This window comes from Lichenostomus cassidix, chromosome 1 (genome assembly GCF_008360975.1).
Source record: "Lichenostomus cassidix isolate B80296 chromosome 1, HeHo_3.0, whole genome shotgun sequence".
Taxonomy (NCBI): domain Eukaryota; kingdom Metazoa; phylum Chordata; class Aves; order Passeriformes; family Meliphagidae; genus Lichenostomus; species Lichenostomus cassidix.
The window spans coordinates 98,528,407-98,551,925 of NC_139479.1; the positions used below are offsets into that span (position 1 = coordinate 98,528,407).

The window sequence follows — 23,519 nt, forward strand, 5'->3', positions numbered from 1 at the left end:
TCTTTAGGTGGAACAGAAGTCTTTTTTTATTGGTCAAAAACCCCAAAGGGTTAGCTTTTATTTTTCAAGCCTAGAAGCAGGACAATGTTTTTAGAACAAAATTCCTGCAGAATTTGTCTTGAATTTTCCAAGTTTATGCAAATCAAATTGTCTGTTTAGATTCTGCTTTGCACGAAAGATCTCCTGACCTTGAGGACAGTTCACTGAAAATAAATTCTGATTTTTGATTTGAGGTTTTGTAAAATTTTGTGGTTTAGAAATTCCAGGAATTTTAATGAGCAGAACCATCAGGGTGGACTTGCTTATCATTCAGTGCATGGCTTTCTCCCAGCCGTGTCATGATTGCAAAGATGGGAGGACAGCGGTATTTCTCTTAATGTGTCTGTGAAATGAGAATAGGTAGGCTCTTAATTTTCATGAGTGAGCAGCTCCCAATCCACTGAGCGAAGTCTGGAACACCTCTTGTCCCTTCAAACATATAAGTCTAACCAAGACTTGCACTAAGTCACATTTTCCAGAATCCTTCCAGTCATCATATTTTGAAAGGCTGTTATCATCAACCTCCTCTTATCAGTAGGGAGATTGAAGTGCAGAGGTGGAGTGGATTTTCCCACATACCGATGGAGCAAGTGTGAAAACTTCTATTATTCACGGGCCAAGTTTAACACTCAGAAGGGGTGTCTCTCCTATTGCACTAACAGCCCTGCCACGGCTCTCTTCGAACCACGCTCTGGGGCTTTTCCTCGAGACACCAAAAACTCTGAAAACCAGATAGCTACTTGGCAGATTCCCCATTACAGTTCCACCCCCTCCTTTTCCCCCACAGTCCATCCCACACTCACAGGTACAAATTATGAGCTCATTTCATCACACCCTTTTCTGTCACCTTGCCCACTTTCTTCAAAATTTTCTGCTAAACACCCACTGATCTGCTGGTCACCAACTTTTGTTTTACTGATGTCATCTTTATAAAAAAAGCCCCCAAAACAACCCGGTTAGGCTGCTAAATGGCAGGGCTTTGTTCTGCAGTACATAGGGCTTCTGGTCATCACTCATCATCAGTGATTCAAGAGGCAGCTTCACTGACCCTCTGCTAAAATGGACTATTTATAAAGCAGGGGCAGCAAACCACAGGTACTCGGCTGCTGCCTCTCAGAGCCCAGCTTATGAACACAAACAACCACACAAGACTGAGAAGTGCAACACTTGAGAAGTGGCTATTTCCCCACCCGTGCCTTCCAGGATGATACGTTTGGGCAGAGAAGCAGGGCGCACAGCAAGTTATAGGGTTACCTCTTAAATTACTCTGGGGTGCATTGCCAGAACTCCAAAGCAGAGAGTAAGATGAACAGGCAATGTGTTTATCATGCCACTCTTTCCTGCATTGCAATGCAACCATTTGCTCTATTCTGGTTTATCATAAACTAAATGTGCAACCTGAAAGGGCATGTTTGGTTTTGTGGGTGGTTTTTTTTTTCTTTCTTCCTTCTAGAGGCAGTGGAACTTTAGAAAGAGAAACCTTATTCTTTTCCAGCAGAGAGTTAATCATTTGTTGATACATCTGCTATGTTTTTGTAGTGGAAAAATTAACCAAAACCCTTTAAGCCTCAAAGTATTAAATCTTCCTGTGTTTTTCATCTGAAGATTTCTTTATTACTAAACCTGGTTGGCAATAGTCCATTTAAATGATTTCAAGAAAATGTCATGATGAAACTGAAACTCTTTGTGGAAATATGCCAGTAGTCAGGAGAGCTGGCTACCAAAAGGCTGAAGGGAAGGAGGAGGAGCAGGAGGACAAAGAAGCACCCCCACAGCTGTAAATTGTGCACTGGCTGAGGACATTCACCCAGAACATCATCACAAGGTTCAGCCTCCTGAATTGACTGGTTTGGGCCAGACAACATTACACACAGCCTCAGAAATTTTGGGTGTGTGCTGCAGACTGTTTGGCCACTGGCTGCCCAAGAGTGGGGCTGCATATCAGTGTTACAGTTTTATGTGCACACATTCATTTTGTACATAGGCCTAAACTGGTGTTCTTCTGCATCCTAAGCAAATAGTCTGATTATGGGCTTTTCTCTCTTCTGCAGGAACATGATGGACACTTTGTCTTTCTAATATATGGATGTTTTGGACTCGGTTGCCTCAGAGAGCCAGGGGTGGGGGGGAAGGGGTGGGGAGGGGAATTCAGTTTTAGTCTTTACCTTGATGGCACCTCGTGGATAGCTGCAGGTCTGTGCTGAGGAAAGAGGAAGAAAATACATGTGATGGTCATTCTTTGGTGCAGCGACACGAGACAAGGATTTTTGCCAGCACAGAATTTACTCAGCTACTGACTGAGCACAGGCTGTGCAAAAGCATGAACATGTGTGACAACAGTAGGGAAAAGGGTTGAGCACTCTGAGAGCTAAATAAATCTGGTGGCTTTTCTCTAGTTAATACACACTTGTGTCACGCAGCACTGCTCACTGACCTTAAACCTAGATGTGCAATCTTCTTGGGTTTTGCTTTTTGTTTTTTAATTAACTGAAATGAGTTTTACATGTCTGTCTTAGAGGTGAAAGTTCTTGCTTGCTTTCTGACTGTATTTTAGCTTTACAACCAACACAGCCTTAGTTCTGCCTGGGATAGCTGGCGGGGCGCTGGGGCACAGAGGCTACATGATGTGCCACATGCATTGGGTGTCTGTGGGCACAGGTTGGCATCCTGCAGCTTTTCTGGAAATTTGTCTCTCTGTCCTGTAAACATCTAAGTGGCAGAGGTATGTCATTTTACATCCTGCTTTCTCCTAACCTTGTCTTTATCAGTCTAGCTGGTTCTTATGATGAGGTGGATTGGACAGGTGGCTCCTGTAAAACTTCAGAGCTGAGCTTTCACTTTTGCTCAAGATAAGAGAGTTTTTTAAGCATACTTGTTTTGCAACCTGGCAGAAGAGATGTCAGTCTCTCAATATTGCATTAAAGCTGCCATCTTAGGGAATTTATGGTGTTTTCAAACATTATTGTGCTGCCTTAACACTGCCATGAAATTGCCAATGTACGTGATTAACAAGAAGAGGGTTTTTGCTAATACTGCAACTTGTGTAAGTGGTAAAAGTATACACCTTTGCTACATTAATGAATTTACCCACAAGAGGGAAAAGGCAGCAGCGTGAATCTAAACCAAGACCTCCTGATTCACGTGAGCACATGTGATCCTGGCTATCATATGAGTCTTCCCAATTTGCATACTCAATATGCAGAAACTATTTTATTAGAACACCTCATACTGACGTCTGTTTAGAGAAAGTCCTGAACAGTGCTCGTGCATGGGGAACGGGGGCTGGTGTGTGAGCAAATGTAGGCTGTGCTGTGCCAGGAGCCCACTTGCTTCAGCAGCTCTCCACCTCATTTGCAGGGGAGGAAGCACAGGCATGGCAGAGGTTCCCCCACCGTGGTTCAAGTGCTTGCAAGCCTGCGGGTCTGGCTGTGACATCCAAGGGCCAAGTGCCCCATTGCAGGAGGCAGCTGCAAGGTGGTGGTTGAGGCACCTGAGGTTCTGTAGCTGGAGGGCATGGCTGGCCCTTCCTGCTGCTGTCTCCAGAAACAAAAAAGATCAAAGAGGCCCCAGGTAATCCAACACAGTGGTGCATCAGAGGGCGGCTATATTCTCCAGTGGATGCAAGGAGGTTTCCCCTTGGCTGAGATGCAAAATGCCTTGCCATGTCTGCTGTGCACAGCTGTGCCTGCCAGCTGCCTCTGCAGTGATGCAGAGGGCTCCCCCATGTCCCCATTCATGCCATGCCACACCACCTCTGAGGGGCTCAAGCAGCCTCTTTACTTACTTTCCTTGTGGGAGTATCTTTTTCTCCTGATGGGGATGGGCACTTTCCACCTAGGGCATGGAAATAAGGGTGAGCATGCAAGTCTGGAGCTTCATGGTCCTCACTTCCCTCTGCCAACTGTGGGCCCCTGCAAACCCATAGGGAGGTGCCTTCTCCAGCTTTTTGGGCGAGGCAATTTATGCAGCTTCTCTGCTGCTGTTCTCCCCGGGAAGCAGCCCCTGGCAGGCACCCAGCCCTGCTCTGGAGGTTGCAGAAGCAGGGGCTGCCACAGGGCGGGAGAGGCACAAATCAAAGGTCCAGGGATGGAGGGTGGCAGCTGTTGGCAGGTGTTACAGCACTTAGCTGCTCCTGGGAAGTATGACCTTTGTCCCCTGGGGAACCCTGTTGTGGCTAGCACAGGTCTTTCTCGTGAGAACTTTCTCCTGTGTTTTATAAACAAAGATAAAGTTTGGATGTTATTAAAACAGTGTCTCGAGATTTGGGCAGTTCAGGCCTGGCCAATCAGGCCTAGGGGGAGGTTTCTGGCTGACCAATCTGGGTGACCTCTGAAAAGTATATATAAACTGAAATCAAAATAATAAAGGTCTCTTTTCTTGCCACACTGAGAACCCGGGTCCTTTCTCTGCTAGCAGCTCAACAGCGACACCCTGGCAGTACAGCAGCAACATTTGTGGACCGGAGGAGCAATCGGCCTTTCTGGGCTCATCCATATTAAATAGCTCTGGATGGGTGAGTCAGCAGTAAATATTGGGAAGAGACACGAGAGAACCAGTCTCATGCTCCCACAAATTATCTACATCAGTCTGACCTCTAGCATGTCTGGCGGAAAAACAAAAGGAAGCAAAACACAGTGATAGTGTGACAGAAATTGCAAACACACGAGGGTGAATGCAAGGCTAGTGGATCTGACCTTTAGCAGTTGAAATAATCCTTGATGGTTCAAGCAGAAGACTATACTTGCAGGTTTAAGTACTGAAATTATTTGGCAAATTGAAGAGCCTTTACGTTATGTTCAGGTTGATGATGTTTCTTGACAATAAGAACTAGGCTTTCTGGGGCATGAGCTATTGCTTATAGTTTGCAATTCTGTGCTTGTAAAAGGCTGGTAATTTACAAACATTTTGCAATGTAGTGTTAGTATTTATATGCTAGATTTATATATATAATAAAAATGTGCTAAGGGATGTAAAGCTGCCAAATCATATGAATTTAGGAATTACACACAACTTGCTGGTGGAGGTACATTATGAATCAGTCTCTAATTGCTTATTTGCATTTTTTTTCTTTCTCAGGACTGAGATAGATAGTTAATGTCACTATTTTTTTTCGCTATTGGTACTTTCCATGCTAAATGTGTGTTCTTAGGACTTATATCTTCTATAAACTACCTAAGTTTGGCAACTCACCTGGAATAATTTCTTTCTGCAGATGTCCCTGGTGCTCTTATAAGAGTAGCAGAAAGTTTTGCAAATACCAGTGAACTTCCCGATTTTCTGTTTAGTGGGGCAATTTAGATAGCTTTCACTACAGCTGGGTATAAAAATAAGGCTATAACTCTACCTCATTCCAGGTTGCCTACCTGGTTTTCTTGGGATTATGTAGTGTTTTGCCTATACTGGATATACAGTCCTCTAGCTTAGTTGGAGATGCCAGTGTGACCATTTCATAAAATTCAGTCCTTGAAGTCCTTGAAATGAGCTACATTTAAAATAAAATATGTATGTGTATTTATAATACATATAACTCACATTAGGAGTCTGTTGCAGCTGTCAGATATTGTGAGTTTAATATAAGTATTTTTGTTTTCTGATGTCTATTTATTCCACTTTTTCTTGGTTATATTCAGTTGGCTTCTGATTTTTCAGCCCCTTGCTCAGATGAAAAGGCTGTTGAGCTTGGGTAGCTCTTCCCCTGGACTGTCAAAAGAGAAATAGTGTATGTTCCTATAGCAAATTAGCTCTGTAAACTGATGCATAACTCTTAGATACATTCTTACTTAGTCAATCATGTAATCCTGTGGGAAAATTTATCACATGGTCTAAGAATCAAAAGCATTTCTCAACATCTGCATTCACACTGCAGACATGCTGACTCTTGAGACAGGTCCCCAGCAATTAGGGAAAGGGAGTCCAGCTTGCCTATGGGTGTAGAGGGGTTCTGAAGGGTTGGCTCCTATTGGCTTGGGGGTTTTTGAGGCAATTATAAGTACAGCTTTATTAATAAAAATGCTGGGATATAGTTCTGGCCAGCAGGCACAATAGAGGACAAATGTGGCTCTCATTAAAATGAGAACAGAGGCAGATTTCCTTTTCTTTCTTTCAACAGTTTCACTTAGCTCTTTGCAGAGCAGCTGCATGAACTGTCGTGCTTGGGAAGTGGTCAAACCAAATATAGAAATGCCTCTAAAAAGTAAACACTCCAAACAGAAGGGATGAAATGGCAGACTTGGGGATGCATGGGAAGAAAGAAAGACAGTCAAGAAATTAATTACAGAGGAAGCAGCAGAGTTGACCAATAAATGGTAGGGTCTGAAATCTGCTATATTTTCTCCCTGCTGCTGTTAAGAGCTCAAGTTTGTGTTAGGTCTGCTTTGCACACCTGAAACTAAGGTTGCCTTCAGTCTGATTTTACTTTGACCTAGCTGCCAAAGGGCCAAGAGACAAGGCAGTGGACACCCCTTTCTGTCCCTGAAGGGGGACTTCCTGGGCAGAGGTAGTGTGATGCTGCTGTAAGTTGACAGAGACCCCCAGAACCACCTTAATAAAGGGTGGTGCCAGCCTCACAAGGAATATGAAGCTCCTCTGACCTGCTGTGGGGCATGACAGCATCAGCCTTCAGGAGGGCGGGCTTCAGTGGGGACCTGCTGCAGCTGTTGTCTCCTTCTAACTTGGTGTCCCTCAGCCAGAGGTTACTGGTCCAGAAAAAGGTGTACCTTCCTCCAGAAATATCCCGTTCCTACCTGACTCCTTAAACCCACCACCTCTGACACAAAATTGCCAAACTCTCAAAATGCACCACATCCAACCAAGCAAAAAGTGCCATCCTTGCACTGTGGGTGGCTGCTTGGCAAAGAAAGCCCAATGCCCCATCACTTCAGTACATTTTAACTGCTGCCACCCCTGTAATTGACCCTGGACCCTGCTCCCTTGGACCCCACCAGACATGGCTGGTCCTCACCTACATGTGGGCTAAATCACCTGAAGCTGATGAACTTTGCCTGGCTGTATCACTGGAGTGGTAATTTTGGGTATTTCCTCCAACCAGCAGCAAATTTTCCCAGGCCTTGTAGACACTCACCCACCCGTAGGTACCCATTTACTCTGAACTTTTTCCAGATCTAGTTAAAGTTGCTCAGGAGAGATGCTGACAGCTGGATGATGTAACTGCATGAGCCTCATTCCCTAGGAATTTGGTGTGGATGGGCTGCCTGCTATGAGATAAACTTTGTGTTGTAACCTGGGCTTTCCCTTTAGCCTGACTCTGAGCTGGCCTTGCGCTGTGGAGCAGAGGAGCCTTTCCTAGCTGACCCTCAGTCTCTGCCTCTCACACTGCCTGGAGAGCAGCAGTGGCCAGGACTGGACCTTTGCAGCACCAGAGCTTTGCAAGGATGCTGAGTCACTGCGTAGGAATGACTGTTTCTCTGGAAAAGAAAACCAAAACCAAACTAAAAAACCCCATCCTCGTCATTTCTCCATCCCTCTGAACTTCTGCAGGTCTATGATTTTTCTGAAAGACACAGCTTTGTCAGCAATGGGGCAGCTATGACTGAGGGATGTGCTATGCAGAAATCACACCAAGCTGGCACAGCTCATCTACAGCAGCTGGAGTGAGAGGAATTGCAGTTGCTGTCTGGCCTGCAAGGGCAGCTGGTAAATGCTTTCCCTGAATTACTTCTCCTGGCAGTGATTTTTTAGAGTTTTTGAAAGTGAGGAAAACAGGGTGTGGAGCTGCATGAGCCTAGGCTGGGGCACAGCACCATGCCAGTGATGGCTTTTATGGCAGTGGCCCTTCCTCCCCCTTCCTCCCCTCCCCTCTGATGGGGGATATGAGTTTCAGAGCCCCATCAAGCTCGCAGAGAAAATCTGCTTTAGAAAAACCTTGTTTGCAAGGGTCTTGTAAAGAATTCTGTTCCAATTCCTGCTCCTAAAAAGCAGTCAGCCTTTATTTCAAAAGCAACACAAGTCCCACATGTAAGGGTCACGAGACCACTTAAAGCTGTGGGGATTTAGCAAGCTTGGGAGCTGAGAGCCTGGAGCTGAGACCCTTAAGGCACATAAACTCATAACTGCTCCTTGCTGTCACAGGTGAGGACCCACCCGTTTCACATGGATTTTGTTTGCCCTTACTCAAACTGCTTCTGAGAGCGAGGCTTCATGCTTTGGGGATTACTGTCCTTTTCCTCAAGGCCAGATAATGTGGTCACACTTAGACATCTGGCCACAGACCTGCAGGGATGTGAGAGATGCATTATCTTTGGAAACAAGAGGAACATTTAATTTTGACAATGGAGTGCCTCATCTGAGTTCCTTAGGACCAAGTAAGCAGTCATGGCACAGTACTCAGAGATTGCATGACCTTTTCTTTGACCTGTCAAGAAGACAATGGAAAAGAAAGGGCATTTTCCACCTGTCCTAGGTGGCTCCTGTTGAGCATCCCCCTCTGTCCTTATAGCTCCGTAGGAGACAATCTATTCCTAACCACTTTTGTACATAACCATAGGATACTTACATATCTTGTGTACAGAATTGAAATGTATTGTACAATTTAGTCTATTTTTATGTAGTGTATATAAAAGCTTGTCTTTTTGAGACATGGTAACGAGAGATAGGAGATAGCAAAGCAAATCCCTAAGTGTAGTTCTCCTGCCTGGAAACTTGGAGCAGATGACAAATATTATCTGTTCCTTGTGTTCCTCACCAGGACAAACTCCCTTCCTCCCTTCAGCAGACTATCAGTGCTGGGAGCTTACAGATGACATCACCTCTCTAAAAATCATCCTGAGGCAATACTTTTTGACATACTAAGAACTATATTGTTCATCTTCATTTGCTTGCTAAATTATGTTTTGTTAATCAAGAAGCTCCTCGTGGTACCTTGAATGATCCCTTAAGGTTGATTCATTGTAGGTATCATTTGTTCTGGAATCACTCTCTCAATCGTCTTGTTTAGTAATTAAATATAAAATGGTATTGGACCTACCTTATTTTTGGTAGGTGGTTTCCCATCTTTCCACTGGATCTCTGCACCCTTGGGTAGCCAATTTTGGTGTGGTTTCCTTGCTGGCTGAATTGTTTTCTGTACCGGCTGTGTTACAGAATGAAACTCAGTGACCAAAGCAGCTCAGTATCTCACTGTAAGCGTATGCAGCACTCGGATGTTGTGCACCTAAAAAAGCCAAAAAACACCCCAAAGCCTCCACTGCCACAAACATTAACAAGTGAGGGTGGGAGAGGAAGAGAGGTGGAATGGATGACTGATGTGGCTTCCTGGGGTGCTGGGGTGAGCTGGTGGCCTCCACAAAGTGATCAGTGTGTTACAGAACAGACTCCCTCTAGGTTCCCATATCTGAAATAGCAACTTAGGGTGTTTCTTGGCAGGAGGAAACCACATGCCTGGCCATTGTGCTCTTCTGAGAAATGCTGTGACAAACTGAATGCTAAAAACCAAACACTTCAAACCCCAATGAACCATAGCCTTTGCTACTGAAGCTTTCCAGTGAAGTCTTTTTGAACTTCTTCGTCTCCTGTTTGACCTTTTTTTAAAAATTATTACTACTTTTATCCCTTTTTCTTTCTCCTGAGCTACCAGGAAGAAGAAAAATTAAGAACCAAAAATATAATTTGCAGGGCTGGTTGGCTGATGAGGATGCAAGTTTTAGTTCACACATTGTAATTGCAGTACGTTGCTGATAACGAAAAATAAAATCTCTGTAAGACTTTGTGTGTCTGCAGCAATTTCATCAAACACTGGAGGTAGGAAGTGTCAGGCAGTTAACAGGACAGTTTAAGAACACGTGCTGTTCCCTGGGAACATGTGGGTTTGCACATGGAGGCACACCACCATGAGCTAGGTCTCAGCTAAGTAGCTCTCTCCTTTGTTTCTGCTTTGCACTTTGCTAGGCAGTCCAACACCAGATTTCAGCACCAGAACCTGTAACTTGCAGCTGACAGCAGTGTGTTAGAAGAGGGAGGGAGTTTAGTTTGGGGAGAGATCCCAGACCACATACCTCCAATTCAAACATGACAAGGATAAACAGCTGCATCTGTGTGCAGACAGCCCTTGAATCCTCTGATCTGAACCTTGTGCATAAACACAGCAATTCTTCTGTAGCCCTGCCCAAAGGAGCACCACCTGGTCCTGCAGCATCCCTTGGCTTTGAACTGCCACAGCCTGCCCAGATGCAATGACAGAGGCTGGAGCAAATGTTGGTAGATGCAGCTAGTGTCTTTACCTCAGTGTACTGCAGCTCTCCAAACTCAGCTGAAATGTAGAGGGATTTTTCATATGCAGGCACTACTTAAACATGTTATAAAGTTCCAGGCCTGTTAAATTGCATTTGACAAGCAGCTTCCCAACAGTGCTACCTACAACTAGAGCTGAGGAACCAACCTCCAAAAGTCACTGCAATTCAGACATGGATTGCACTCCCTCTCCACCTGTTTGGTCTCTTTAAAGGTAATGTCTTGAGAGGTGGCACTGAATCCTTCTGACAAGGCAGGCAACTGTCCAGTTGTTAACCTGGGCTTGGATGGTTGATAAAACAGTGGTTTAGACTGGTGGTTGACAAACCAATGTTTTAGACTATAATTGCGCCTGAGTGACTGCCCTTGGCAACATTTTCTGGAAGTTCAACTATGTGACTTATTAATTTCATTAGTCACTTGTTCTGTGGGGAAATGCTGGCATTTCATGACTGTGCAATTCTTGTGTGACCTTTTTTAAACTTGGAACTAAAGAAAACATCCTGGTGAAGAAGAAAGGAAGAAAATAAATGAATCACTGTGCTTTTCACAGTAGTTGCAGAACTACTTCTGCCTAATTTTATTCCCAAGCCTTCACTGTCTTTGGAAGGTGACTGAAGCTCAGGCACAGTATGCAGTTCACAGAAAGGAAGCAGTTGTGCAACTGAAGCAGAAGAGCGTGAGATCTGACTGACAGGGAAGGAGTTCTGGAATCCATCAAAAGTCTATGCAAAGATGAACAGAGAAGGAACCCATGCACTTAAATGTACACTCACAAGTTTTATACAAGTGGTTGGGTTATTGGATCTCACATTATGAATAAAATGCTATGTTTAAAGTACTATGTTTAAAATCAACTACTGATGTGGCCTGGTCCCTGGAGAAAGGGGAGAGGTCCAACAGAGATGCTGCAGCAGTCAGATGCACATGCAAACACCTACTCATGAAGGCTGGTAGGGAGGTCCCTGCATGCTGAGGTTCCCTGTGGCACCTGGACCTGCCAGGGGAGAGGCAGAGCTTGGAAGAAGCAGCCAGCATGCATGGCTCTTTATCACCAGGTATGCTGGCTATACAGGGATGCTGTAAACAATTTAAAGCCAACAAATTTCTCCCACCACGGTAGCTATCTCTGTCCTTTGCTAAGAGTGAAAGTTTGCTCTTCATTGTAAAGTGTTTCTTCTAGCAGCACACAGTTTTTAAAGGTTCTGAAAGATTATAGTGTTTCTGGGGGAAAATAAGATGGTTAAAGCTGAAAAGAATATTTCCAACGTATCAATTGGGCTTGCAATTCTTTTTAAAATGAAGTGCAGTTCCTTTTGTGATCACTAAGTGGTGATCTCACATTTTAATAAGGCCAGAATGCCCTTCCAGAAATTTTGCAGGAAAGTGCAACTATGAAAATAAGGAAAGGAAAATAAGATACCTCAAAGGAAAAAGACAACAGTATGAAGCAATTGTATTTTGCAGATTGATGGGAATTAATTATTAAACATACTCAAAAGCACATCCAAAATGTTTCTTTAGAGGAATACTGATACCTGAGCTCTTTCTGTTTTCAGCTTAGTTACTGCAGAGAAGGAACCATAAATGTGAAAGCATGTTTGAGAATTTTTGGTATCACATTATGGTTTGAGCCCGCTGGCTTCCCACTGATTTGCATAATTCAAGGCTAATCTGTGCAGCCATTTAACTGAGAGAAGACATTTTATTTGCAATCATAGTCATTTGGAGTAGTAAGAATTTGCAAAAATGTAAGCCATTGTTGGAGTTTGGGGAAGGGCTTAGAATTTTTCTCCATCACTGTTACTAAGCAACAAATAGTTGGATGTTTAGAGCCATCAAGTCTTTTGTAAAAGACAAAGGGTGTGCTTGGGCAGGGCAGGGTAAGGGAAGAGCTGGCCCTTGGAACTCTCTCTCGTGGTTCGGACACTGGGAGGAGAGGCTGATTCGCCCCAATCGAGCTCAGAGACACTTCAGAGACCAAGTCAGAGAAGTGGGTATTTGCTTTATTCGGTGCACCGGATGTGTGGGGATTGTTTCCACCAAACACACACACCTCAGTACCCCAAAGACACAGAGTTATAGGTAAAATCATGAATATTAATTACATTCTTCAGGATAGGAGTGGTTATACAAATCATTTCTCGGAAGTCATTAATATCATTAGCATGTGCACAACGCATGCTCCGTATGTCCTGGTGGTCTTTGGAGACCCCCAAAGCCTCCTCCAAGGTGACAGTCCTTCATGGGATGATTCAGCGGTTTCTGTGCTGGTTTCAAATGCATGCTTAGCTGATAAGCCATCAGGCCAGAGCTGTTACCTACAATTTGAATTTGAATTAAGAGTTCAGCCTTCAGCCCTGGCGGCCACAGACAGGCGCCTGTGCTGGTGGAAGGGGGCAAAAAGCTCAGAGTCTCAGGCTGCTCTTTGCTTTTCAGCTGCGACCAGAGGAAATCCAACTGTGCCTTGTTTTTTTCTTCTTCTGGCTGGGTGAGCTTTGATTCAACCTTTTTTCCCACTGGGAAGGGCACGTTTTCCCCCGGGCTGCGTTTTCCCACAGCTGCTGCCGGGAGAGTCCGGCTGCCTCTGCTGCCTGCCCCCGCCCTCTGCCGCACGAGACCGCGGCGTCTGCTGTGACTGCAGATATCCTTGTTACCTCACTGGCTGGCCGGGAGGGAGCCGGCGCCCGCCCCTGCTGCCCTGCTTTCTGCCGCTCCGAGCTGCTTCGCTGCCCTGCACGCTTCTCAGCCTGCCCGCCATTGCAGCTGCCTGAGGCTGACCTGACCCTGCGCCACAGCGCCACCTGCAGCCGCTCGGGAGTCATCGCACCTGCCCTGCCTGGCCAGGAGCTCAACAGCGCCCCTGCTGCTTGCAACCGTGATTACACCACACGGGAGAAGGCTCAGCAGCTCACAAGTCATCTGCTATTGGTTTTCTGGTTCTAGTTGTGGTTGCTATTATTGTTATTGCTTGTTTATAGATACTAGTAAAGAACTGATATTCCTTTTTTCCCATACCTTTGCCTGAAAGCCCTTGATTTACAAAATTAAATAATTCGGAAGGAGGGAAAAAATCACATTCTCTGTCCTAAGGGAGGATTCAACCTCTCTTGGCAGACACCTGTCTTTCAAACCAAGACAGCCATCTTATCAGAAATCAGAAACATGAAACACAATTTACCATTAGGAGTTTGATTAGCAAATGAGGTCTTGCAGTCTGGCTGCCCCACTGTGCCGTGGGTGAGCCACCCGTGGGATGAGGGCTTGGCTGGTTTCAGCAGTGTGATCACAACTCACACAGAAAGGGGAACACAGGCATAACAATGACAAAGCAAAAAGGCACAAAAACAATGACTCAAACAAGCTGCATGACCTATTTTTATGTCATCTCAGGTGATGGTGGAGGAGAAGGGTTGTGCTTGTGGAATGGCAGCCCTGTCTTTCCAAGGGACAGGGCTGGGGAAGGATCATGGACCTGTAGAGATGGGGGAAACCTCAATGGAGGAGAGGTGAGGACAAGGCTCTGCCCTTTCCCTGAGGCAACACATGAGCTAAGCCCTGAGTCCAGCGCTTGGCTGGCTTTGGTCTCCTTAACCTGGAAAAAGGGTTGCATTACAGGAGCATCAGCAGCTCCTGGGTCTTCACTGATTTACACAAAGGGTGCTGACCCCTCACTGGGTCCTCTGAGTTACATGCGGGGACATTTGCACTGTTCATTGCAGCATGGCGTTTCCTGGAGCTCAGGTCAGGGTCAGGATGGCCTTTCCTTCTGCAGCCCACAGACACTGGGTGCTCAGCCAGTTTAGAAATCTGTGCTTGTATTCAGGCACTTGTAAAAACCCAACTATATGGACGAAGTTTTTGTGAAAAACCCAGTACCCCTGTCTGCTTAGCAGAACAGATGGGAAAACCTGGGTTTCTGGCTCTGACATTTGTTGTCGTGTCCCCTAAAATTCAGCTGAGTGTCATAGAGGCAGGAGGTTTTTACAAGTTGCCATTTACTGTAGTTGCATGGAGGGGAATATCCCTAGAGTAAGAGCGAAGCGTATAAAAAGGGGAAGTGGCACTCAGCAGATCAGTCGCTCATCTCGCTGAGTGCACAGCTACAATGATCATGGTCACTTGCCTGCTCCTATCCAGCATCTGGACCGCTGTTCCAGGTAACTCCCTTGTCTGTCTGGGTGTCTGTGTCCTTATCGTAACCATGTGGGGGACCTCGGTGGCCGTGCCAGCCTCCTTCTGTGCTGCTGGGTGCTGCAGTCCCCACCTTGCATCTTCCTGGGGCACACCCAGTGGTGACATGGCACTTGTGGCACTGTACTGCTCACCTGGGGCTTCAGATCTGTTGCATTGCTGGTTGCATTGATAGCATCCACTTCTTGATTTACCACCAGTGAATTTATAAGTTCCAGAGGGATGTATAAATTTATTGCAATGGGCAAATTATAAAGCAGGCAAACTGTGCTTGTAGGTGTCTGCTCAGGCCATCAAAAGCATGGGTTTTGTATACATACACTGGTTTTGTATTTAAAAATCATGTAGGAAAGGCTGAATTAGTTTCAGAGTAGGTTCCATGATCATGGTTTGCAGTCTGCCTATGGCAATGCTGAGATCTGGAAGGAAAAGTGACTGGCACAGTGTAATAACTAGCCTCTTGGTGTTTGGTGGAAATCTGCTTGGCCACAGTCACAGCCAGAATCTCAGAGCACTTTGTTGAGTGGGTTAGCCTAAGTGTACCTCTGGGCACTGCAAACAGCCTCATTCCTCTTTAAGGTCTGCAAAGATATTTCCCTTTCTTGTAAATTGAGTTACGTTTTCAGTGCTGCAACTGTTACTGCTGATATCTCCCTTCCCAAATAAACTTTGAAAACTATTATCCCAAGAGATCTGTGGAGCTGAGCTGTCAGCTTCACCTTGCCTGTACCCTTACCAGTTTTTTCTGTTTACGAACTGGGAGAGGAGACTGATTATTTTCTTGTTTTCCCCGGAGACTTTTAATACCATGGCATTTATGCTGTGAAAGTTTTCTGCCTGGGGGCCTTCAGTAGGGTCTCTTCTGCAGCTGCTTCCCAGCAGCATGACCTTGATGCTGAGATAAGAGGACAGATGAAGTTTTCCTCTGGTCCTCCCTGCCTTGCTTTTTCATTCTGGTTTTCTGTTCTTTGCCAGTCTCTGACAACTGTGAATACACGGTGTATAGTGAGACACATAGTAATTTTTAACAGTTTTACTGATTTGCTTCACCCCATGCCACAGGAAGTCTAAGAGAGTGGTATTGGACCAACAGCTGTTTGGTTGTTAGCATGGCTGAAAGTTTAGGGAACCTCTCCAAGGGTGTCTGTGGGATAGCAGTCCTAGCAGACAGAAATCAGTAGTTCCCAACACCAGAGCTGCTTTTCTCAGTGGTGCTCTCTGCAGCACAGGTATCAGGCTGGCAAGATGCTTGATGTGAGAGGCGGCAGGTCCAGTGAAACACTCTGGGTAGTTCCTTCAAGCTGCATTTTCCTTTTTTCCCTGGATGGAGGGATAGAGAAATCGTTCAGAGTTGCTCTGCTTAGAAATGAGGGCGTGGGGCTGCGGGAGCCTCTGCTGGGGTTGGGCTGCAGAAGTGTGAGAAATGCTGAGTGTGGAACCTGCTTCTCCCCCAGCCTCTGTGCAGGTGATGAACAGAAAGGTCCAATCAGTCCAGGCAGGAGGAAACGTTACTTTTTCATGCCGATCAGTCACGAAAGAAGATGTGATACAGGTGACCTGGCAGAAGGAGATGGATGGAGCTGAAGACAACATAGCAACTTACAGTACGATGAACGGCCAAAAGATAGCCAAGGCCTACCTCAGCCACGTGAGCTTTGCCCACAGCGAGTTACAAGCCTCGGCCATCTCCCTTCATGGAGTCACCCTCCAAGACGAAGGATGCTACAAATGCATCTTCAACACATTTCCCTCGGGGGCTGTCACTGGCAGGATGTGTCTCAAGGTTTATGGTAAGGCACTGTAATTGTGTACAGGCACTCATCTGAGGACCAAGTCATTTTCCCCGGGAAAAACCTTCTCTAACATTGCTACATAGATGCGGAAAAAATAGTTCAGCTTTCTTCCTGGCTCTCTCCCTCTCTGGTTTTACCTCTGATGGGAAACCAGTGTTTAACACTTCTTTAATTTTCTTCCCTTTCAAGTCAGCAACAGCAAGATTCAAAACTGACGCGTAACCCATGACTTCCTCCAAGTTTCCCAGGCCCTTGCTGTGCTGACAGCTGCCTGGCCACAGCCACGAGCCCTGTGCTCTTCTGCTTCCTTTCACTGCTACTCTCACCTCCTAATACTGGAAATCAGGCGATTTTTAACTTGTTCTGCATTTGGTTTGTTAAAAATTGCAAAGTATTCAAAAGGCAAAGAGGCACATGCATGACCAGAATAGCTGGAGGATCATTTTGAAGCTAGAGTAAAAATAACAGTACTTGGCCTGGGGTCAGGAAAATGATGGGAAAAAAAAAGCTGAAATACTGTACAGTTCATGGGATTTGATACATCAATATTTACAACAAGTCAGCATCAATGAGCTTAAAGAAGAGAGTTGAAACAAATCATGAGTCAGGATGGCAATAGTTGTCACCTCCATATGAAATCATTAACTAGCAAGTGCAACCTGAGATAAAGACAAATAGATGAACTCAAAAGAAACAAGAGTGAAAAGCTGCTTGTCTTTTGAGGAAAGTTGCTAGGTTTCATCCAGCTGAGAAAGCTGAGACATTAAACATGCTCTGAGGACACCCTATTGTCTCCTGGCTTTCTCATGGAAGAGACTGCTGTCAGGACATCAGCCAAAGATCATGCCCCATGTGGAGAGTGTCAGTGTCTGTGACCTGTCACTGGTGATATGGCCCCTGCAGAGTATTTTGTTTATCCCTAGTACCTTCTGCTGACAAAGACACAGACACATATGTCCACACACATATGTCTGGAGTCCGCTTTGTGGAGAAAGGAAGCTCCTAGCTTATAGGGGAAAGATGACTTGAGCAGTAGGGGAAAGGAAGTGGTGATGGAAAATAAAAGGGAAAACAAAATCTGGAACAAAAGCTCTTTTTCCCCTCTTTTGGGAAAACTCCTAGGGCAGAAAGGAGAAATTAGGAGAAATTCATGCAATATTTCATACATGAAGAGGAAAGTTCCCAAAGAAATCCAGTTCTGAGTCATTCAGAGGGTAAACACTGATTATACATTACCAGAAAAACATGGAAGTGCCTAGTAGAGGGATCCCATCCTTTGTTAGCATGTAAATCTAATCACAAACATTTATTTTTAGTTTTGGTTTGTTTTTTTTCTATCCAAGTGAGGGAATTCCTTCCCAAAATCACCAACCTTGTGGCTATGGTTCATCCTTCACCAGCGCGCTACTTCTAAAAAAATAATGGATGTTTTTCTCTGCCACACACACTCATGAAAGCATCTCTTCCTGCATCTCAGATGAAAACACATCAACTGAGAAGGGTCAACTTCTCTCATGGGCTCCTGGGTCACTGCCACAGGCTGCCTCATCAAGGTCATGGTGGTGTTCCTGTAATGTGCTGTATCAAACCTGCCCTGGAGGGTCACCATAAACAAACTAAGTATTTGGCACTGTGAGAGAAGATTTTAGTTCATATATGGTCATTTCATTGAAGCTAATTTATACGATGCTACTTAAAAGCCATAGCCCTATTTCCTTATTCCCCAACTCCTAACAATGGGAACATTTCATCTGAACAAACCCAGAGGATGACCCACGAGGGAGAGTGAAGCCAGCAGGAACCTCCCAAGGCTTGGGGGTTCAGGGCAAGGTGAGCAAGCCAGAGTCACCAGCTGAAAATGAAACGCTGCCATGTCTTTGCCCTGAAGAGGGGACTGCCAGGGAGTTTACGAGCTGGTAATTGCCCGATTACAGCAGCCTTCACAAGCACAGCTGTTCCGGGACAGGACGGGCACCATCGCCGTGATGAGGGAAGTGAAACCGTGTAAGAACTGGATACAGCACTGAAAAAAGACACAGGTATGACGGGAGCCATGTCAGACCCGCCTGGCTGAAAACAGCAAACCCAGCAAGAAGCAGAAATTCCTACTCTGTAGCAAAATCCATTTTGGAACAAAATAGTTTCAAGCAATTTGGTGGGTCTCTTTGAACAGTCTGCTCCCTTTCTCCCTTCATTTCCCTTTGGAAATATTTTGCCAACCTTTATTGCCAAAGATGAGAATGAAATCCAGGACGAGGATTGAGGGAGAGGTATGGAGAGAGGGGGGTGTGCCACATGAGGATGGGCAAGACTTGCTGAGTCACAAAATTCCCTGTACATTTGCTGGGCCATCTTTGGAGACTGCCTGCCTTCACTGTAGATGGCATCATTTCTTGAACACAGTGGAAAAATGTCATTGCAATTTCTTAGACAAGGAAACCAAGGCATAGTGCTGCTGGTGAACACTCATATGGTTGGAAAAGGCTTTCTGTCATCACAGGGCATACTGTAACTCCTACAATCTTTTATCAATCTCTATAACATCACCAATAAGTCTTTAAACATAAAAAGCGTATCATGACCTGACTGTCACCCTCTAATTACAGAAAGCCATTACAGAAAGTCCCTTTTTCAAATATTTGGGATGCTGACAGAGCTCAAATTTGGGAACATCTGCAATACTGATCTGCAAGAGTGATTAAAACAAGTACTTGCGCACAACCTCTCATGCAAAGTCCTTTTCACTGGAAACAAATATTTTTATGAAAGGCAAAAGAAGCAGTTAATTTAAGCTTATGCATCTAATATCAACAGCCAGCACTTACTAGCAAACTGTGTAGCAGGTCTTCACTGCAAAAGCAAGCACATACAGGTTTTGACAGTGCATCTGTTACAGACATTTGCTAGAGAGAAGCTCAGCCCTAAAGGATCATTCCTTGGGGTCCATTGTGAGAAGAGAGAGAACTGCTTAGTCAGAAGAAGAGCAGGCATGGAGTGCATGTGTTTCTGGCAAGACACTGAGCAATTTTTTTCATCCTCTATGGTAACATCTGTGACTTTTTCCTTTGATTGCTTTCAAATTTTGCAACCTAATATTTGAAGCTAATGCTGTGGGTGGATAAGTTATTTTTATGCATCCTGTGAGTGAAAGAAGTTCAGAGATCATTTATTAATCGAAACATAAATTGTTTGTGACACTAGTCTTTTCATATCTGGGAGATTTTGAGAAGTTCCAACTGAAATCCCCCTGCACAATTTCCTTGTTTTTCTCAGAGGTTTCAGCAGCTCTGTGGGGGTTGAGTTTTTGTCTATGGGTGATACAAAAAAAGAGAAATTCAAGCTTATTTTTTCTAGGCTGGCACAACCATAGTAAGTAAATGAGGTCAGGCTTGTAAAAAATAAAAAAACAAACAAAAAGCAGCAAAATTGTTGGTATACAAAGTATTGCATCCACCCTCTAGCTGTTATGGCTTGGAGGACACAGCCAGCCTCTTGAGGTGCATTTCAAATTGTACCAGGAGGATATAGGTGCTGTTATGCACCTGGCACAAGCCTTTTCCCCTTTTCACCATGTCTGCTACACCTCACAAACAAATCTTTGTTTACCTCATAAAAGGAAAAATCATTGTTTTCCCTAAGAAGAATGAAAAGTTTTGTTTGCTTGTTTAAAAGCGAGATTCCTAAATGATAGTGGTATGTTGCAATGTTGGGACAAAAATTAATTCCAGCATAAATATTGCACATACCACTGTTCCGTTTCTTATGTAAGTAGTAATGTACACATGGAGTTCTACTGAATATAGTAATGGATACTTTTTTATTCAGAGGGCATTCATGGTAACTCAGACTTGACTGAAACTAGAATTAAATGGTTTTGAAAAGTAATGTTGTAAGAAACAGAAAGCTAGTTTGGACCCCTATTTCATCTGCACATGCACTGAAGCACAAAGCAGGCTGGTGAGCTGCCACACAGAAACCCATGGATTGCACTCCCAAATGGAATTACATGCATTTATAGATTTTGGCCTGAGCAAACTGACCTAATCAAACTGAGCAGAGGCTTGAACTAGATGATCTCCAGAAGTCCCTTCTAACCTTAATTGTTGTGTGATTTTATGTCAAAGGATAAACAGGCAAGCTTCCACATGAGACTAATATGTGTTTATGTGTTCAGATCTCACCTGGAGTTCTATCCAGGTTGAAACCAGCTACCTGAACGTCTCCCCTTTATCCATTCTTTGCTATTTATACAGTTTGTATAAATAGGAATCAACAAGTAGGCTTCATGTGAGTGAGTAAGCATGAATGATGCCTGTGGTTCATCATTCTTGCAGACTAAAATTAAATGTGACAGCATCCACAAATATTCTAGAGTGCAAGAGTTCAGAAGAAGTGATCTTTAATGAAGGTTTTGAGGGATACTGTGATGCACCCAAAACCCGGTACAAGAGGGAAGAAAGTTATATAAGCACAAACCCTCCATAGGTGAAATCCCATGCTGTAACCACATACAAATTTGCTATTACTGTCTTGCATCAATAGATGCATTTAGTCCTTTGATTTGAAACTCTACACACCTCAAACAGCAGTAAAGCTAATCCTGCAGGTAATTTTAAAGGAAATTAATTTTAACTCATTCAAGCAATTCAGCTCTTTCAGAGAGAAAAGGACACATGACTTCACAATTTCACTACCTGCTGTTTTTAACTGAGCCATAATCACCACTTTCTACTACGGATGCTGCAGTGCTGCTGCTAGTAACAGAATTGAAACAGATGCTTCTACCCTCTTGCCCTTTTTTTTGTCTAGCTCTTCACTTCCAGACTGCTGTCTGATCACTTTCATGTTTATTTGTTACTGCTGGGGGAAGGGGGGGGGAGGGGGGCGGGTAAGATTATATAGCAAGCTTGTCCTCCAATTGTAAATACAGATGCTCTTTGCTCAAACATGGGCAGAAATTAATGGACTTTGTCACTTTGTTGTTTACAGCCATTTCAGACCCCAAAGTGGAAACTAAGCTTATACCCAGTCCAGATAAAGCTGAGGACTCTGAGAAAATGGTGGGGGTGAGCTGCTCAGCAACAGGGAAACCAGCTCCAAAAATAACCTGGCACCTTCCCAGCATCCTGCAGGAGAAACCAAGGGAATACCACATCAAGTTCAGCAACCAGACCGTGACTGTCATCAGCAATTTTACCCATGCCTACTCAAAAATCCTTCAGGAGCATCCCATTGCCTGCGTGATCCAACACCCTTCTCTAAATGTGACCCTAGTCCTGCCCACAGACAGCCTGGAGCAGGGTCAGTATGTAACTCTGCTCCTGCTCTGGAGTGGGGCAGAAACTGTGAAACACCTCCTGGGGTAGATTGGAAAACTCCTCAGTGGGTTGGGAGCAGGTGGGGAAGGCACCCTGGAAGAGCACCTGTGGCTGGGCTTGGGAGGGATGGAGGAGGTGCTTGGGGACATCCAGATGCCCTGGCCAATGGCACATAATGTCTTACTGCTCATCAGGTGCCCTTACCCACCATGATGTGCCCCAGCCTGCCTGTCTCTCTGAAGGACTATGCGACAGGTTTCCCTGTCACGTAGCCTGACACACCAACAAGACGTGCCAGCTCTGGGTAGCTCAGAGGGGCTGGGTTCTGTATGCCTGACCTTGACATCAGACCTCAGAGGAGCTGGGTTTTGTATGCCTGATCTTGACATCAGACCCCAAACATAAGTCTGATGGCAGTGCCGCTTGTGTGCATCATGATGGCATGTGCTCCCAGTGCCCCTATCCACCCCATTTCACCCCGGAGAATGGCCAAGGGATTCTGGTTGGTTTTTTAATAAAAGCACAAACTGAGTATCTGCTGTTTTCCCCACAGGTCCAGACAGCAGCATGGCACCAGCCATTGCCATTGCAGTGGGGGTCCTGGTCCCCCTGACCTCCCTTCTCCTTCTCACCTGCCTCCTCTACCACTGCCTCAGGCACCTACATGACCCAGAGAGGAACCCAACCTGGCCATGCTGGGTAGGTCTGCCTTTCCTCAGGGTGCACCCCCACAGGTCATGGGGCTCAGTACTGTGACCTGACTCTGCCAGCCACACCAGGGCTGCCTGCACACTGCCCAAGCCAGGCTGAACCTGGGCTGGAGAGGGACACAGGGATTAGCCCCCAGCCAGACAGCTGGGAAGCAGAAACCTGCTTCTGCATAGCCAGCCTACAGGTGCCCAAGAGTTGCTGGCAACTAGAAAACATTCACTGTGCCAATGACAAGGCATGCTGCAACAGAAGCATCACTCTGCTACTATATTTATGCACAAAATTGTTGTGGGAGCAGTGGCCAGAGCCTTGCACTGGTCTTCTGCAGCTCCTAAAATAACCTCCTTCTGCACAGCCAATGCAGCTCACAGAGGCAGCAGCTTTGAGGACGTGTCTCAAACAACATGGTCTTAGAGGAAAACCGTGCCTCTGTGAGGGAAGCCCAGGGTGCCACTCAGGAGCTGAGGCACTGCTGTTGTCCACAGAGGCCATCCTAATGCAGGGGAAGCAGGATACAAGCTTGAGGTGAGGGTAAACTGAGTGAAGTGGCATCGTTTCAGAAAATCACAGGCCAGTTTTGTGAAGGCTCCTTTCTCATCCTCCTTGCAGTATATGCCTAGCATGTGCACTTTGACTTTTGATGAAAATTTTGGAGAAAAAGAAGCAGTGGAGGAAATGCAACATGTCTTCCATGGGTGTTATACCTCTAGGTCCAAGCTGAAGACTGCCAGTGGGATTGCAAGGGGAAAAATTTAGTCTCACCTCACAGAAGACCCATTTGGCAATACAAATATCCAGGATCTTTACTCTTGCACTTAAAACATCCATATATTTTGAAGACATAAACACAACAACCTCTCTTTCATCAGGTACTTCCTGCCTGTACCAAGGCCAAGAAGTGCGGGCAGTACGAAGCTGCAGGCAGGTGGACTCCTGCAGTGTCCCCCAGCCTTGGTGCACCACTGAACACCTGAGAAGATGCCCACTCTATATATGCAAGAGAGAAACTCTTAAAATGGCACCTCAAGCTTCCAAAGAAACCTCCTGTGACCTTCTCCAAGAGAAATACAAAAAAGGACAATTTATAATAGATATATATTTATTTATTTTGTTACACTATAATATTCTGTTTTGTAGGAAAAAAATGTAAAGTTTATTTATTTGAAACCCAGGCTGACTGTGTGGATCCATTTAGTGGAATTCATGCCCTGTGTTTTTG

The 23,519-nt window shown here is 45.1% G+C and overlaps 3 protein-coding genes across 5 annotated transcripts in view; 2 read left to right on the plus strand and 1 right to left on the minus strand.

The window, feature by feature from the left end:
- Positions 1–9,161, minus strand: part of LOC146445396 (uncharacterized) — a 15,170-nt gene extending 6,009 nt beyond the window's left edge. Inside the window, exons 1-3 of the mRNA XM_085073375.1 lie at positions 9,023–9,161; positions 3,824–3,873; positions 2,205–2,239 (exon numbers count right to left, since the gene is read on the minus strand). Of these exons, the coding sequence (XP_084929501.1) occupies positions 2,205–2,239; positions 3,824–3,873; positions 9,023–9,048 (111 nt within the window). The 5' untranslated portion in view covers positions 9,049–9,161. The remainder of the gene's footprint in view (positions 1–2,204; positions 2,240–3,823; positions 3,874–9,022) is intronic.
- C1H3orf52 (chromosome 1 C3orf52 homolog) overlaps positions 1–9,761 on the plus strand; it is a 23,397-nt gene extending 13,636 nt beyond the window's left edge. The window contains exon 8 of the transcript XR_014854851.1: positions 7,537–9,761. The gene's annotated coding sequence lies outside the window, so the exon portion shown is untranslated. The remainder of the gene's footprint in view (positions 1–7,536) is intronic.
- Positions 1–23,471, plus strand: part of CD200 (CD200 molecule) — a 23,957-nt gene extending 486 nt beyond the window's left edge. The window contains exons 1-6 of one of the 3 annotated variants that reach the window (XM_085073299.1): positions 9,853–12,035; positions 13,423–14,444; positions 15,933–16,268; positions 21,261–21,572; positions 22,143–22,288; positions 23,170–23,471. In XM_085073299.1, coding sequence (XP_084929425.1) covers positions 14,393–14,444; positions 15,933–16,268; positions 21,261–21,572; positions 22,143–22,288; positions 23,170–23,274 — 951 coding nt within the window. In that variant the 5' untranslated portion in view covers positions 9,853–12,035; positions 13,423–14,392 and the 3' untranslated portion in view covers positions 23,275–23,471. Of the gene's footprint in view, positions 1–9,852; positions 12,036–13,422; positions 14,445–14,474; positions 15,301–15,932; positions 16,269–21,260; positions 21,573–22,142; positions 22,289–23,169 lie in introns of those variants that run through there. The other 2 variants (XM_085073305.1, XM_085073289.1) reach the window with 2 other exon arrangements.
- The last annotated feature ends 48 nt before the right edge of the window (positions 23,472–23,519 follow it).